We start from the raw sequence: 15,630 nt of genomic DNA on the forward strand, positions 1-15,630 counted from the left end.
ACAGATGTATTCATTCACTGTGTTGGAAGGATGATTAAAAGGGATGCTGCATCTTGTTTGTGATTGGCCTACAGCAATCCTGTGTGTGTGTGAGAGAGAAAATGTTTGCATTTATAAGCAGAATAAAACATTTAATAAATTGTTTGTAACACACTATGATGTTGTTGTAAGAAAATATAAATGTTATTAATGTATTTGTCAACAACATAAGTGGAGTCTTCTGTATAAACAGTTAATGAATGACAATACAGTAAAACATAAAAATATAAAGTATAATTTAAGTATAATGATATAGAATATGTCTTCATAGAAGTTCAAATTGTTGACAAATACTGTCCATTAATAAACACATTATAAACCATTTATTCAGTGTTTATATATTGCTTATAAATGGTAAATAAGGGATGTTAAAACCCATTTGGTTAGTTTACATAATAGTACCTGCATTTGCAGTAAACCTAATCACGTTTCTGATTTCTACCTTCAGGAATGAAAAGATCAGCTCGGTTGAAGAGGAGGACACGAAGTAAGCAATCAACACTAAAATTTAATATTGTGAGTATGTCATACAATAAATACATTTCATAGTTTGTTTCATTCATGAGTTAAATCTGCTGCACACGAGAGCCACATAAAGCAGACAGTGTTTGTTTACTTGTTGCCTTTGATATCATGTTTTAATGAAGTGTTCTTCTGTGTATTTACTTAACTGAAGCCGATTGAAAGAAGAGAGAAAGACAAAAACGGTTTGTCCGATTCGATTCTAAGCACTGTAAACTGTGCCTCATCTCACAGGTGGATGTCAAGATCACTTCAGACTCCACTGTAAACAAAAATGATGCACCTGCAGCTGCTGAATCGGACACCACACCAACACTCATCAGCGCAGAGTCGTGCGTTGTCTGTTGCCACTGTGGAAAGAAACTGCCGAGAGGACAGACGCTTTACCAGCCGAAGAACTCACTGGAGGTTTTTTGCTCAGCCTCTTGCCTCTCTGACAGGCATCCCCACATGGAATTAGTCACCAAACACTGCTACAACTGCTTTCAGTAAGTCCAGGATATTTTCCTTCATACTTTCCTATGTCTGTATGTCACCTTTTTCCTTTTCGTAGGATCATTTGTTTCAGTTAATTAGGGTTAGGGTTATTTTTTTTTATTTTAACAATATTCTACAGTTATAATAAATAATCTGCAGCTCTTTTTACTTTCAATTAATTATTAAAGTCGTTAAAATCTAATGGTTTTTGAATGTTGATTGGACAAAACAAGGAATTGTGAAAGGAATTTTTCACTTTTTTCCTAAATTTTATAGAACAAAGGATTAATCAAGGAAATAATTTGCCAGATTAGCAGATAATAATAAAAATAATCATTTGGTGCAGCCCTAAAATGTTGTAATGGAGCTGTTCAACACAAGCAAAAACACTGTTTCTGCTTCCTCTCTCCAAAACAAGCATTGTGATCACCTGGCTGGTTGTGTGAATGTGACAGATTTTGTAGACATTTAGTGTTGTGCAGGTAAAGTAATGCAAACAGCACCTTAAATTAAGGAGACTGAAGTCAAAGATCTTTGTCCATTCTTTGAAAAAACGATGTCTCAATGTACAACTGACAAAATGTTTCCTGACGGCGAATCTCATCTTGACCTTATTCCCTCAGGGTGATATTGCGGCCTCACAACATCATCCTGGCTCCAGTGGATGATTCAGGAACTATGAAGGAGTTGTGCAGCGACACTTGCCTCTCTTCTGTCAACTCCAAGAGGAAGATGGCTGCCCCGAAACCCCCACCTCTGGCAGGACCTCGGTCGGAGTGCAAGATGTGCGCCAAGTTTTGCTTTGTAAGTAAAAAAATAAATGGATTTATTGAGTCTTGTGCAGTCATATGTTGATGTGATATGATATTTAAATGACTTTGGATGTTTACTTATTGTTAACAAATCCCATGAGGAGAACACCAACAATGCCTTGGTCTCCCTGTCAACACTTCAACTCCGACTTTCCCATCCTGTCTGTGGCACTGAGCCCCAAGCAAATATACAGTAAAGTTTCATTTAAAAAAACGCTTAGTCATTTACTAAACTAGCCTTAACTAGCCTTATCCCCTAAAATAATCACAATTACCACAAAAAAAAGAAATTACAGTAATTACCGTGCAGTAACATACACATGCTCCTTTGTCATCCGCAGTGCAAATTCAGGCTGACTCTGGATGGCTCGTTGAACAGAATCTGCAGCGACGCCTGCTTCATCAAATACCGCAAAATCAACAACTTGCCTGTGTTTACGTGTGACGTCTGCAGCGCCGTCTGCCTCGATAAACGACTCACGCTGAAGATGGAGGACGGCAGTAAAACCGTCTGCAGTGAAGAATGTCTGGTCCAGTTCAAAGAGGTGCAGAAATCAAATGTCAAAGTCATGGTCACTTCATTTGGCAACATCAGCATCCAAGCAGTGTGTCTCAAAGTCAAGTATCAAACTTATTTACTTACATTTTGCAGTTTGAATTGTTTTGCAGTTTTGTGACTGCAGCACACGACATGCTTGGCAAAATAAGGAATAGATATTAGTTGAATGTGTGCCCAGAACAAACAGTGAAAGAATAGGAAAAAAAGGTTGGTTCAAGGAAAACTATAGGAATAAAGAGGCCTTTTGATGTATAAAATATATAAATAAAATGTCGAAATCACAGAAGAATCATGTTTATGTGCTGATCCTGCACGGTGTCTCTCATTGATTTTATGACCTTGTCTTTGCAGACAGTTGAGACTCCTCAGCTGTGCCCCATGTGCCAGACGTCCCATCAGATGTCAGACATGGTTGAGAATAAAAGCGACGAGGGCGGGTTGGACTTCTTCTGTAGCAACAGATGTATGATGGTACACAAGGCTCAATCTTTCACTGTTTCAGGTACAGCACATACTACTGTCTTTTTTTTTTTATTAAACTGTATTTCTTCCCTTCCTACCACTGCCTTTTATTTGCAATGCTTAGGTACTTTTACACTGAATCATAGAATCATTTATGAGCTTTCACAGCAGTTTACAAACATGAGACAAAGAAAAGGTCACATTTGAATGCTTACTTTGATTAGAAATAATGTTCCTCATGTTCCCATCCCTTCACACTTCACACACATACACTGTTTATCCCTGTTTTAGAATGTGCTTCTGTTGTCTCCAGCCATGAAAAAGCTTGCTGTAGACCTGGAACATCCTTATTTACTGCTTATATTATCCTTATATCATTCCTATTGTTATATTTTATACATTAACTATACAAGGTTGTGTCTCTCTTTCTCCTCTATGTCCTCTGTCAGTTTGACCTTCGGTATGTAAAGCCTTAAATCAAGCATCCTCCCTTCTTCCTCTGAGAAGAACCTATCTTTTCTCTCACAGAGATAAATTAGAAACTCTGTCCCTGGAGGAAGGATAAGACAGCCAGGTGTAGTCGCTATGAGTGCTAGTATTGTTTGAAGACAAAGGATCTTTGCTAAGACTTTCACTTTTTTTCTGTCATTGAGCTGTCTATAAAACTTGAGTGTAACTTCATTCTGTGGTCTTTTGTCTTCTGAAGGCATGAGCACTGTATGCATACAAGAAACTGTAGGTCTAATGACACTCTGAAAGACAACAGTTATTTTTTATTATTCACTTTATTACAGACATTTCCACAATATGTCCACATGACCAATTGACTCATTTTTACTTTACGTCTTTATAGGAAGGAACAGCCCATCACCTGAAGAGAATGACATCAAAGAAGTGAAGCCATCGCTACCAAGTTTGGACTGTGTGAGTGTTATAATGTCGTCTGTCCAACACATTTCTGGTTTGAGCAGCGACAGCATGAATATGGCTTCTACACTTTTTGTAGTGATGGGTTTGATGACCGATTTTGTGGCTGACAAGTAATAACGCTTGAAACTTGGACTACAGCAACGTAATGTGGGTTGCAGTGTGTACACGTAATAAAGTAGATTTGCCAAATTACACACCAGTTAGAGAAGTCTGTGTTGAGAATTTTTATGATTCTGTTGTCTAATCTGTCTCTAGATAAAAGAAGAGCCCGTTGATGATGAGTACAACCAGAATCTCTCATCCTCCATATCCGCTGAAGACATCAAGGATGAACCTAATGTAGCTAAGGTAGGACACATGATACGGTTCAAGTACTTCCAAATTCAAAGTACTCATAATGCCCACTTCAGAGTGTTATATATATACTGTATATATTATAGGATAAGCGATGCATTAAAGCGTGAGCAGCATTTTTATTAGTTGTAGTTAGTTGAGGTGGAGGTGATTTCAACTGCAGAAATACTTCATACTTACTGAGTAGTTTCTGTCTCTAATTAGTCTTAAAATCCTTATTTTAATTTAAATCAGTTTGTTTAAAAATGTTATTTACATGTGTGTCTGTATCTTGAAATAGTAAAGAATGAAATAAACAAGTTGATTTGCATTGAAAACAGGTTGAAATAGTCCTATTACACTGGCAGATCAGGAACAAAACTTTGAGGACTTACAGGCTAAAATGACTTGATAAGAAGGAGTTGCATCAATACACCATGTTTTAGACATTAACCATATGTTTTGTATGAAAAATAATATTAGAAATATGCAAAGTAACAGTAAAAGAGACACAATAGTTGACATGTAGAAATGTATCTAAAAACTACACCATCATGTTGCTGTTTTTGACAGGAGGACTTGAAGATCGGTTCAGTCTTCTCTTTAAAGGGAGACTCCACGTCTCCAGCGCCCACTCTGACCCACATGGATTTGCCTGCGTCTTGCTCCAACTGCAGGAAGGTCCTGATGGATGGAGAGACTGTTTATCAGAGGAAGGGCCGCGCAGATATCTTCTGCTCCTCTTCCTGCCTTTTGACATTTTACCAAATGAAACAAGTTAAGAAGACCTGCCACTTCTGCCTTCAGTGAGTCATACAGTACTTTGTTTTTTTGCTGTTTCAGTGTTCTCTCATCACCATTTCTTCTTTTCCCTGGACACATTTCACAGAATTAACTTAATTTTAAATGTCCTTTAGCTTAGCATCTCATCTCGACTCTCATCCTTCCTCGTTCTCTCAGAGTAATAACAGAGCATCAAGACGTCCTCCAGGTCCTGGTGGATACTGAGAAGACAATGAAGGAGTTCTGCAGCCAGACCTGCCTGTCCTCCTTCAACTACAAGAGAATCATGTCCACCAAAATACCCATCGTGCCAGTCGCGTCACAGTCACAATGCAGCATGTGCTGCAGATATTGCATTGTAAGAGAGAAGGGAACAGATTCCAAAAGATCTAATTATATGTTATGTTTCTTTATTGTAATAATAAAGAACACTTTGATCTTATAAACTAACTATAGACTGTGTGTGTTTTAAAATAACTACAGTTGAGTGGTAATGGCTAAAAAGGTAATAGCTAATTAGAACATGGCTTTGGTTTGTGTCCTTTTTTATAAACATTTCCACTCACTGCCTTTTGTCATCCAGGTTTTTATAAATAGAAGTGAGTATGAATTATGGTTGACACACTCTCCTTTGTTTATCCTCCTGCAGAGCAAACATGAGATCATACAGCAGGACGTCATTCACAAGATCTGCAGTGATCCCTGTTTTTTCCGCTTCTGCAACATGAACAACTTGTCCATCTGTGAGAACTGCCGCTCCCACTGCAACACACCTCTCATTCTCAAGATGGAAGATGGCAGCAAAAAACTGTGCAGTGCAGAGTGCCTGGCCCAATTCAAACAGGTGACACAATCTTAAAACATTTGTCAAAGGTCATAGAACGTTTTTTATATATATATATGTATATATACATTACATACACATACACAGTACATTTTGGACCTATGAGAAAGTAAAGCTACGGAACTATTTTAGAGGCTTTTTTGTGTTTGATTTTATGGAAAAGAAACAGAAATATTTAAGTTGAAGGCAGTGATAAAATAAGATAAAATAAAAAAAATCTAAATGTTATTAAAGGTCTGTGCTGGGCAATATAGAAGTGCAGTGAGGACATAACAAAAACAAGCAAACAAAAAGGGAAAAGTCTTTGGAATAACATTCATATGTCTGCCTGCTCTGCAAGTTTCTCAAGATCAAAATGCGTTGGTGGACTTAATATTATCTCTGTGCTGTCTTTGTTACTTTTCAGAAAATCAAAACACTGCAGCAGTGTGCCATGTGCTGCACCTCCCATTTAATGTCAGATATGGTTGAAAACAAAAACAGTGAGGAGGTGGTGGAGCTCTTCTGTACCAGCAGTTGTGTCATGGCATCCAAGATCCAGGCTGTCAGTGCATCAGGTACTGGACTGTAATTTAAGACAGCTGCTCTTTGTCTTTGTCCTTGTCTATAATAAGGTTCTAACTCTCAGTGAATCAAGTCATTTTGTAATTTTTGGTTATGTGCTGTTGATACTTAAGATTATACAGGTTTCCAAACCCTTGAACAACTTCAAATATCTAGAGACCTAAACATTTAATGCAGTGGAGTTGTCCAAATTCTCAAAATGAAGGTAGACAGGATACGTACTCCCATGAAACCTCAGTGCCTTGCATTCACTCTGAGGTTGTTCATTACATACATGAGATATTAGTACTTGCAGTATTAGTAATTGTTTCTGTCATGGAACCTCTTTTTCTCCACAGGTACTCCATTGAACTGTGACAAGTGTGGTAAGGCTACAGTACCAGCCTGCCACCTCGCCATGTCAGATGCCTCTGTCAGAAACTTTTGCACTCTAACCTGTGCCATGGCTTTTAAGGTACTACAGCCGACAGCTTATATAATATTTAAAACTCTTAACTCTAAGATTAATGAGCCAGTAGTGATAGAAGAAGCAGCATTTATGTTAACAGCTAATAGTTTGTCACTACTGCTTAAATTAAATTAAAGTAAATTATCAACAATTCCCCTAAAGACACCAAAACCAAAGCCTTGTCATTGACTGGCGACCTCTCCAGGGTGTTCCACTGTCAGCTGGTATCCGCTCCCCCATGATCATCTAAAGGATAAGCGGCTATATCTAATGGATGGATGAATTTCTTCTCCTACTAACAAAAGTACTGATGTAGCAAAGACCTCCACTGTTGCCCAAAAAACATTAATAACACATAAAGGAGCTTCACTGTTGCACTGGGTGACATGCTCCTTCATTACAATTAACATGACATATTAATATTGTTTTAAGTCTTTGCATGTTTTTTGTGCCACAGGAGACCCAGAAAGACCTGAATGCTTCCACTAACTCAACAGGAGCCGCCGACCAAACCCAACGCGATTTCCTCAAACCACCAGAGAAACTGCCATGCGCCCAGTGTCGGCGCATTATAAAAACTGCACCCAAAGTCGTCCAGAAAAAGGTGGGTTTTGTCTGTTTTTTAAAGATATAATAGGCAGCTCAAGCATAAAGCTGTCAGGATCTGATGGTGTTACGTTCAAAGAAGCAGGTGAACCAGCTGGGAAGATCTGTGTCTTTTTGTTTTTTTTACCTTTTCTTTAACAGCCAGTACCCTTGAGTGAGGCTTGTACATTTGAACCAGTGGATCTAATTGAATCTCACGTTATGTCCATTGTTTTGGACAGTTTTATTACGACAGTGTTGACCTACCAGCTGTAAACCTTTCCCTGCGATAACTTAGAGTTACATACGCTGTGAGATTTGTGTAAATGTGTTTGTTAAGCTCGCTATGTGTGTGTTTGTGCGCAGGACAAAATGAATTTCGTGTGTAGCCTGGCCTGTTCTCAAGAGTTTAAGAGGGTCAACAACATCATGGGCAAGTGCGAATATTGTAAGAATGAAAGGATCATCAGGGACGTCAAGAGGGTCGACGACAAAGACTGCTACTTCTGCAGTGACGGTAAGAGCACACAAGAACGTCTCTAATGCAGGCTGGGTAGCATAGTTTGTGTTGTGCACTTGTTGTCAGTTACTGTAAATAATATTCATAATATTCAATAATAAAGTGAGCCTCTTCTTTCTCTCCGCTCAGGCTGCAAGATGCTCTTTCAGCATGAGCTTGAGAAGAAGTGGGGGGAACACTGTGGCTTGTGTGCTTACTGCCGCTCCATCTCTAAGACGCTGGTGACAGCAAAGTTTAAAGGCTCTGAGGAGGAGTTCTGCTCTGAAGACTGCAGTTCAAATTACAAAATGCTCTTTTGCCATGTAAGTATTACCTGCCCATTGTAGAGTTGTTGTTACCTTTTCTGTACATTACATTACATTTTTTGACCTTCATATGGACCTAAAACAATTTGTAGATTCATAGATTAGTCGACATTTATTTATTCACATTTATTGGGAACAATTTTGATATTCGATTCATCATTTTAAGTCATTTTTAAAGCAAAAATTACAAAAATGCACATCTTCCCACTTCTCAAATGTGAATATTTGCTGGTTTCCTCAGTCTTGTAGGATAGACTACTGGATATCTTTGAGGTTTAGACAGTTGAAGACGTCACATTGGGTTCCTGGAAATTATGATAGGCTTTTTTTCCCCTATCCTCTGACAGTTTAAAGACCAAATAATTACAGACAGCAGATTAACTGATAATGAAAATAGTTGTTGTGCAGCCAGACCTGCATATAAACGAGCCTAAAAGCTGCTGTTGTGAAGTGCTCTGTACTGACTACACAGTTATTCTCTGCTTTCTCTCAGGTTGCTAAGTGTGACACCTGCGGCCACGAAGGGAAACTGAGGCAGAGTCTTCCCATGCTGGGAGAGGTCAAACACTTCTGTGACCTGAAATGTCTCCTGCATTTCTGCAACAAAAAGGTCCAGATGGTCAACACAGGTATGTATTGTTGTCGTTGCCATCTGATGTTTTCTTTGCCTGTTTTATTGCTTACAACCCTGTTTATGTCCGAGCTTGACCTTTACTGGATTTCAGCCTTGTTGGACTTTAAGGACACCTGAAAGGGCCTGAGTCCAGAAAAAGGTGTTGATGCTCTTAATTTCTGATGTGCTGCCTCTTTGTTTTAAACCCATGTAGCACACCAGGCGTCTTGTTACCTCATCCAGCTCTTAAAAGTCAACATTAATTTAGGTTTTGTTGGTGGTAGCAATGCATATTATGAAGAGTGCAGTTATGTCTATTAAAGACTCTTTTGGCCAAAATGTAAGATTCTTAAACCTGCTATTACAAATTGTTTGGCCACTTGGTGGCAGTGGAAACAAGTTGATTAACACAACATTGACTTACAGTCTGACTGTGAAGCACTTTGTGACTGGTGTCTGTGAAAGGCGAACTTGTTAGCAGTTACTTATGTACACCCAGCAGTTACAGAGACACATTATAATACATTTAGAGTCGTGTTTGTGTCCACCTGATGAATGTAATTCCAATATTTTCTCTCTATTCGCTCTGTTGTATGTCCTGAGGGAAATATCTGTCTCTTAAGCTGCTAAATACTCGACTGTTTTCACCAGCTAGTCACTACCTGTGTCTGTCTGCTGTTTGGTGCTGAGCCAGTAGCGTACAGTGTGTTTTTAGAGCTTTTTCAGTGAACTAAATATTGATTATAGCTGCTTTAAACTAATAAGTAGATTGTAGCAGGCACAATCTCTAACACAATAAGACCACATTCACGTCAGTAATTTATTTTTATTGCCTGAAGACTTCTAGTTTGACTTGTAATGAGATAAATCACTAACGGCCCCTGCTGACTCCTCTTTGTTTCCTGCCAACAGTCTCTTCACCTCCTGGATCTGCAGGCACAGTCGAGTCCTCCCCGGTCATCGCTAACGTTGTCTCACTTGCTGGCGCTTTGGCCAGGCAGCAGAGTGCCTCTGTCGGCTCTGCACAGCATGGCACGCAGACGTTATGTATGCACATTATTAACTGCGACAAATTAAGATACTTCATATACTTTGGATCAGTTGCTATGGACATCTTTGTTTTTCTGACTCAAGCTCTTGTCATTTCTCCATAGTCTCTGTCCCTGACATTCAAACAAAGGTTGTTGGACATGTAAGTTTACTCCAAAAACCAAGTCCTCCATGTAGTTATTATCAGTGCTCCTGTTCTCTGAGCACATATTTGAGCTATAACCTTAATAATAACAACCAGGTGTTAACATTTGCTGTTTATAGGAATTTAGACACACAGTATATGCAGATCATTGGCACTCCTTTTGCTGTTTGAATTATTGTTGTTGAAGATGTTGTCATTATTTGTCTGTTCTTCAGGCCAGTGTTCAAACAGTCCCCAAGGAACTGAAGAACAAGTCCATGCTCTGCACACCGTTGGTCCACAACAAAGGAGTCTCCTGTACATCACAGACTGTCGACACAGAAGCGCAGACAGGTCAAATTTACTTCCAGGATTGTTAAATGCTCGGCCAAGCTAACTCGCTTGTGATGCAGTGACTTTTCACAAAGATGTACACACATTCTCTCTTTCTTTCCTTGATGTTTCTGTTTTCTTCTTCTGGTGCGTGCAGACAACTTTGTACCCAAAGTCATAGTCCTGCCTGTCCCAGTGCCGGTTTATGTTCCTTTGCCTATGAACATGTACAGCCAGTACACACCAAAGCCTGTGGGCCTGCCTTTACCGGTATGTCAAACACCTCTGACATCTCTCGTGACCCTTGTTTTACTTTGATCACATACAGATATCAAATATTAGGGCTTTACAATGCAGGAGAAATACTCTCATTCTTTAAATGTATGGATTTTCTTTGTTAGGTCCAGGTTATGCCATCAGAAAAATCTGTACTTGTCAAGAAAATGTCTTTAATCTGAAGTTTCTATCATTCAAATGTTCCTAATCTGTTTCTATTTTCCTGTTTCACAATTTTCTGCCCTTTTTTGTTGAAGACTTGATTCAGACTTACAGCAGTGTCATTTTTTTCATTGCATTGCATTTTGGTCTGGTTGTGGTTGTGCAGCACAGCCTCCTGGTGCCACTATCAGATTTTACAGACTGTCTCTTTCAAACTGTCCCTGCCACAGCTGCCTGTTCCCGTGTTTCTTCCTGTGACTCCGGACAGCCTCGACCCACCTGTGAAATCCATGAAGATCCAGGAGAGGATCCAGCTCCAGGGAGGTTGTTATCACACAGGAGAAACAGATAAAGGGGTTTTGCTCATGTTCTTGAGTTGGAGACATTTTTAAGACTGCTTTTGAAAAAGGGGAGGCTGTAACTCACAGTAGTCCCTTATATGTGAGTCCTGTAAATTCATCAATGCTGTCCTGACGACTGAATTTATTGTTTCTTTTAGTGCCGCTTATGCTTTATCTTTTTCTTCTTCTTCTTCTCTCAGTGAATATTGGCTCGGTCTTAGCTTGTGTAACACAATTGTGCTGCCATGTTGGCCAGGACTTCCTTGAAAATTACATTTAGATCCCAAGAAAACATGCAGGTTAAATAAAGGCCAGAAAAGGGGGGTATTAAAAATATTACTGTCATATTCATATTAGCCTCCTCTTTTGTTTTGATCTTAAAACAAAAACATGCAAACTCTGCAGCTCCACACTGGCTTATCCTCAACTGACATCATCTTCATTATTTTCAGAGCACACCAGTAACTATAGTGATGCCTTGGATACAGATCAGGAAGACTCCTTCTCTGACACCAGCTTTGGATCGCTCAGTCCACCACAAACCCACGAAAAACCACCTTCTCTTTTAGAAGTGGGCACACCCAGTGAGCCTCAATCTGAGCTCCCACCTCCGGTTCCTCCCCCTGCTCTAGAGGTGAGAGAGGACCCCCAGAGATCACCGAGCCCTGAAACAGCCCCTCCTCTACTACAACAAACGGTGGGGAAAGTCCACCACAAGATTGAGGTAACAAACCACCTGAGAAGTGCGTTTAGAAGCTGTGGTATCATCTTTCTGTGGTGTGATCTTGTCTCTCCTCTTTATTCAAGGAGCTGCAACAGTTGTCCAAGGCAACTAAAGGGGACACATCTCGAACAGACCTTTCCAAGGCCATGTCGAGGAAGCACCGCAAACTGAAGAGTCGATGTGGAGTTGACGCCTGGAAGAGATGGATACAGTCGAGGAAATCACAAACCCACCTGGACCTCGTTTCTTGTACGTTTTTTTTGTGTGTAAACTTAACAATAAGTTAACTGATGTTGTTCTTCTTCTTTTGGTATTTGAAAGATAAAACTTATTGCAAAGAAAAGATGCCTGTAACCTTAATTAATTGATGCTGTATGGTTTCAAATACAGTTTTAATTTGCCTAATTGCGCTGCTGTTGCTCATATTTTCACTTATCAAGCAAAAACTTTCAAATGACAAATGGCAGTAATTTCCATCACTAGTGGAAATAAAGCCAAAAATCTGAACTGATTAAACATATGAGGGATGAGATGGCCCCAGACTTTCACTGCTGTCTGAAACCAATACAACATGGCTGACATATCCTCTCCCCCTTTCTCCTGACTCTTCTGTTGTTAGCTCACGCTGTGACATTAAAGGAGGATGTTCTTCACTGCTCTGCGGCCGAGCTGAGTGGCAGCCTCTGTTGTTTCATCAACGAGGTCAAGCGACCTGATGGAGAGCCGTACTCCCCCGACAGCTTGTTCTACCTCTGTCTCGGCATACAGCAGGCAAGACGAGCAGCACTGCATACACACACACACACACACACACACGTACAACACACTATCTATATGACTTGCTTCTCTCCCACTCCAGACTTCTGTCTTTTCATGGGTATTTTTGCCATTTTCTTGATATTTGTGGGGCAGCCATTTTTTCCTTTCTGCTGGAACTTTGTTGAGCTCTGAAATGGGACATGTGTGCACTCTGTACTGGCTAATAAAACCCAATTGGTGCCTCTAAGATGTTACATATCGTTGTATAAACAGACTAACAGATGTCTCCTGTTTTATTATCTTACTAAGTTTATTGAAAGGAGAAAACAGAAACACAGTCAATTACCAAGGTAGAAGTTGGCTTGACGAGTAATTAGAGGTGGTCTTGCTCCTGATTCCAAATTTAACGTTTATAAATTATCGACATCATTTATGCATCTTTTTTTGTTAATTTCATCTACAACATTATGCAGGAGAGTCAGTAAAAGTAAGAAGCTAAATAATCCACATGTGCCTTAATTCATAATTCCTAATACAATGGCACTCAGTTAAAACTAAACTTTTATAAACATTCTTCACATCAGGTTGTGCCTCATTAAAAGGAATTTTTATTTACAGTTAAGTTTTTTCTTTATTCTTCATGACATTTTACACTTACCTACTAATACTCCAACAATCTCTGGATGTGTGCAGCACAGTAGTCGTAGTGCACCCTGCATTGTATCACCTCCACAGCACCAGCGCCCTCTGCTGGATGTATTCGTACACATTCCCTCTCTTCTCAGTGACCTTTGCAAACTGCAGAAATCAGTAACCATTTGGGACAACAGTGTTAAAGGTCACACGGTTCTTGTTGTTTCTCTGTAGTACCTGTTTGAGAACGGTCGTATGGAGAACATATTCAGTGATCTGATCTACAACAAGTTCTCCGTTGAGTTCACAAAGGTCCTTAAAGGTTTCAAACCCTCAATCACAGCCAGCGGTGAGTCATCGTGTCTTTTGTTTTTCTGTCTCTGATCAACTCAGATTGACCAGATTTACACCAGGTCCCTCTTCCCGTCTCTGCAGGTTATATCCATTCCTGTGTGGAGGAGGAGTTTCTGTGGGACTGTAAACAGTTGGGTGCGTACTCCCCCATCGTCCTCCTCAACACTCTGCTCTTCTTCTGCTGCAAGTACTTTGGCTTCACCACGGTGGAGCAGCACCGCCAGCTGTCCTTCGCCCACGTCATGCGCAGCACCAAAACCAACCCAAACAACACCAAGACCACCTTCCTGCGCTTCTACCCCCCAAACCCCTTCAACGCAGCAGAGTCAGGTACCAACGTGGCTGAGGGTCAAAGTGAAATCCTGATTGTAATGACATTCATTAAAGACGTAATTTAAACATCTTACGTTGAACTTATTACAATTATTTCAAGGACATTTGGTGCATGTGCTGTATATGAAAGTCAGATTAGTCTAAAAGCAGTTGAAATGTACAAAATTAACGCCACAACATAATTTACTTGATCATGTATTTAAAATACGCATTTGTCCCTTTTCACTGCATATTAAGCAATAAAAGTGTGTGTGTGTGTGTGTGTGTGTGTGTATGTGTATGTGTATGTGTGTGTGTGTTGGTCAGATGCAGATGGCGTCCCCGCTAAGAAGCGTAAGAAAAACGAGAGTGAAGAAGAAATCCTGGAGATGATGGAGAACACGGAGAACCCTCTCCGCTGTCCAGTCAGACTCTACGAATTCTACCTCTCCAAGTGGTGAGTGTCTCTCTCTCTCTTTATTTCATAAATTATTTATTTTGTGTTATTAACTGTTTGTCCACTGCATTTGTTTTCCTCTCCTCCTTCCTGCTGATGTAATTTTGAGGCCAGTAAACTTGCAGTAGTCCATGTGCCGATATTTGATGTTTAAACCTGCAATAATTGATTCTTTGGCCACTGGGCAGGCGGAGGAAGCTTGTAAGCACAACATAAACCAACCTCTGTTTTGTCTCCTTCCGTCCAGCTCAGAGTCGGTGAGGCAGCGCACCGACTTGTTCTACCTTCACCCAGATCGCCGTTGTGTTCCCAACAGCCCTCTGTGGTTCTCCTCCACCGCTCTGGACGACCGCACGATGGAGGCCATGCTTGTACGGATCCTCGCCGTCCGAGAGCTGCGGGGGGAGGATAGAAAAGGTGCGGAGCAGCAGACGTCAGACGATGCACCATTTATATCTGACGAGGAGGATTCACAGTGATGAAGGGCAGTTAGAGACGGTGTTTTGTTGTTTTGGGAGAATTCTGTTCTGGTTTATCACGTTGCATTTAAAAATTGGATAAAAAGTTCAGAGAAATACATTCCATCAAACAGAAATACAGAAATAAAGTCTCTCGAACTTAAACTTAAAATTAGTTGATCTACAAAAATCATGACAAAATCATGACGAAGAACAAATGTGTTTAATCTCTCTGCTGTCTGGAGTCAGATTAAATACACTGATATTATTTGAACATTTAAAACCAGCCTTTATTTTTGTGAAGCTGTCTAACTTGAATTAGACCCATCTAGGAGCAGAATTAAGACACTCCAGACCAGTCTGAAATACTTCTGTGAAACTGGCCCCTGATGTCTTTCAACTTTAAAAGAGAAAGAGAAACTCTGAGTTTACGTAAACTGCTCGTTTATACTGTTTGGCAAGTCTTTGGTTTGTTATCGTCTCAGTTGAATGTTGATGGTTTCAGTTCTTTAGTTGTTTTTCATTTTTGATAAATAAATAAACTGAAAACTAAACCTTGTTTTACCTTATTTGGTATTATCTTTTTATACATACAGTATCTCCAAAATGGAAGAAAGATCAAGAAATATTACTGTTGTGTTGCATGTTGTAAACCCACTCAGGTGTTTCCAAAAACATGTAGAGATGCTTTCCCTTGTGGCCAGTTTATGTTCAGCGTTTTTACTAAAACTTCAACTTGAACGTTTCTCTTACTAAAGATAAAGAAACACTTTCTATTGAGTTTAAAAGTTGTACCATCTGAACTACAGTATAATCCAGTTCTACGATGATTCATTCATCAAATAAATCAC

At 39.8% G+C, this 15,630-nt stretch overlaps 1 protein-coding gene across 1 annotated transcript; it reads left to right on the forward strand.

The window, feature by feature from the left end:
• Positions 1-2,787: 2,787 nt before the first annotated feature.
• LOC139298565 (zinc finger MYM-type protein 4-like) lies at positions 2,788-15,315 on the forward strand. The gene is given in 25 exon segments (XM_070921215.1): positions 2,788-2,911; positions 3,725-3,795; positions 4,057-4,149; positions 4,708-4,940; positions 5,095-5,275; positions 5,567-5,761; positions 6,168-6,318; positions 6,664-6,779; positions 7,231-7,377; positions 7,725-7,875; positions 8,008-8,180; positions 8,677-8,812; positions 9,709-9,828; positions 9,951-9,988; positions 10,207-10,324; positions 10,461-10,573; positions 10,972-11,043; positions 11,046-11,158; positions 11,488-11,806; positions 11,893-12,055; positions 12,426-12,577; positions 13,433-13,547; positions 13,634-13,882; positions 14,192-14,321; positions 14,569-15,315. Coding segments are annotated over 25 exon segments (3,705 nt in total). The 3' UTR covers positions 14,801-15,315.
• Positions 15,316-15,630: the final 315 nt, after the last annotated feature.

This window comes from Enoplosus armatus, chromosome 16 (assembly GCF_043641665.1).
Source record: "Enoplosus armatus isolate fEnoArm2 chromosome 16, fEnoArm2.hap1, whole genome shotgun sequence".
NCBI classification, from domain to species: Eukaryota; Metazoa; Chordata; class Actinopteri; order Centrarchiformes; family Enoplosidae; genus Enoplosus; species Enoplosus armatus.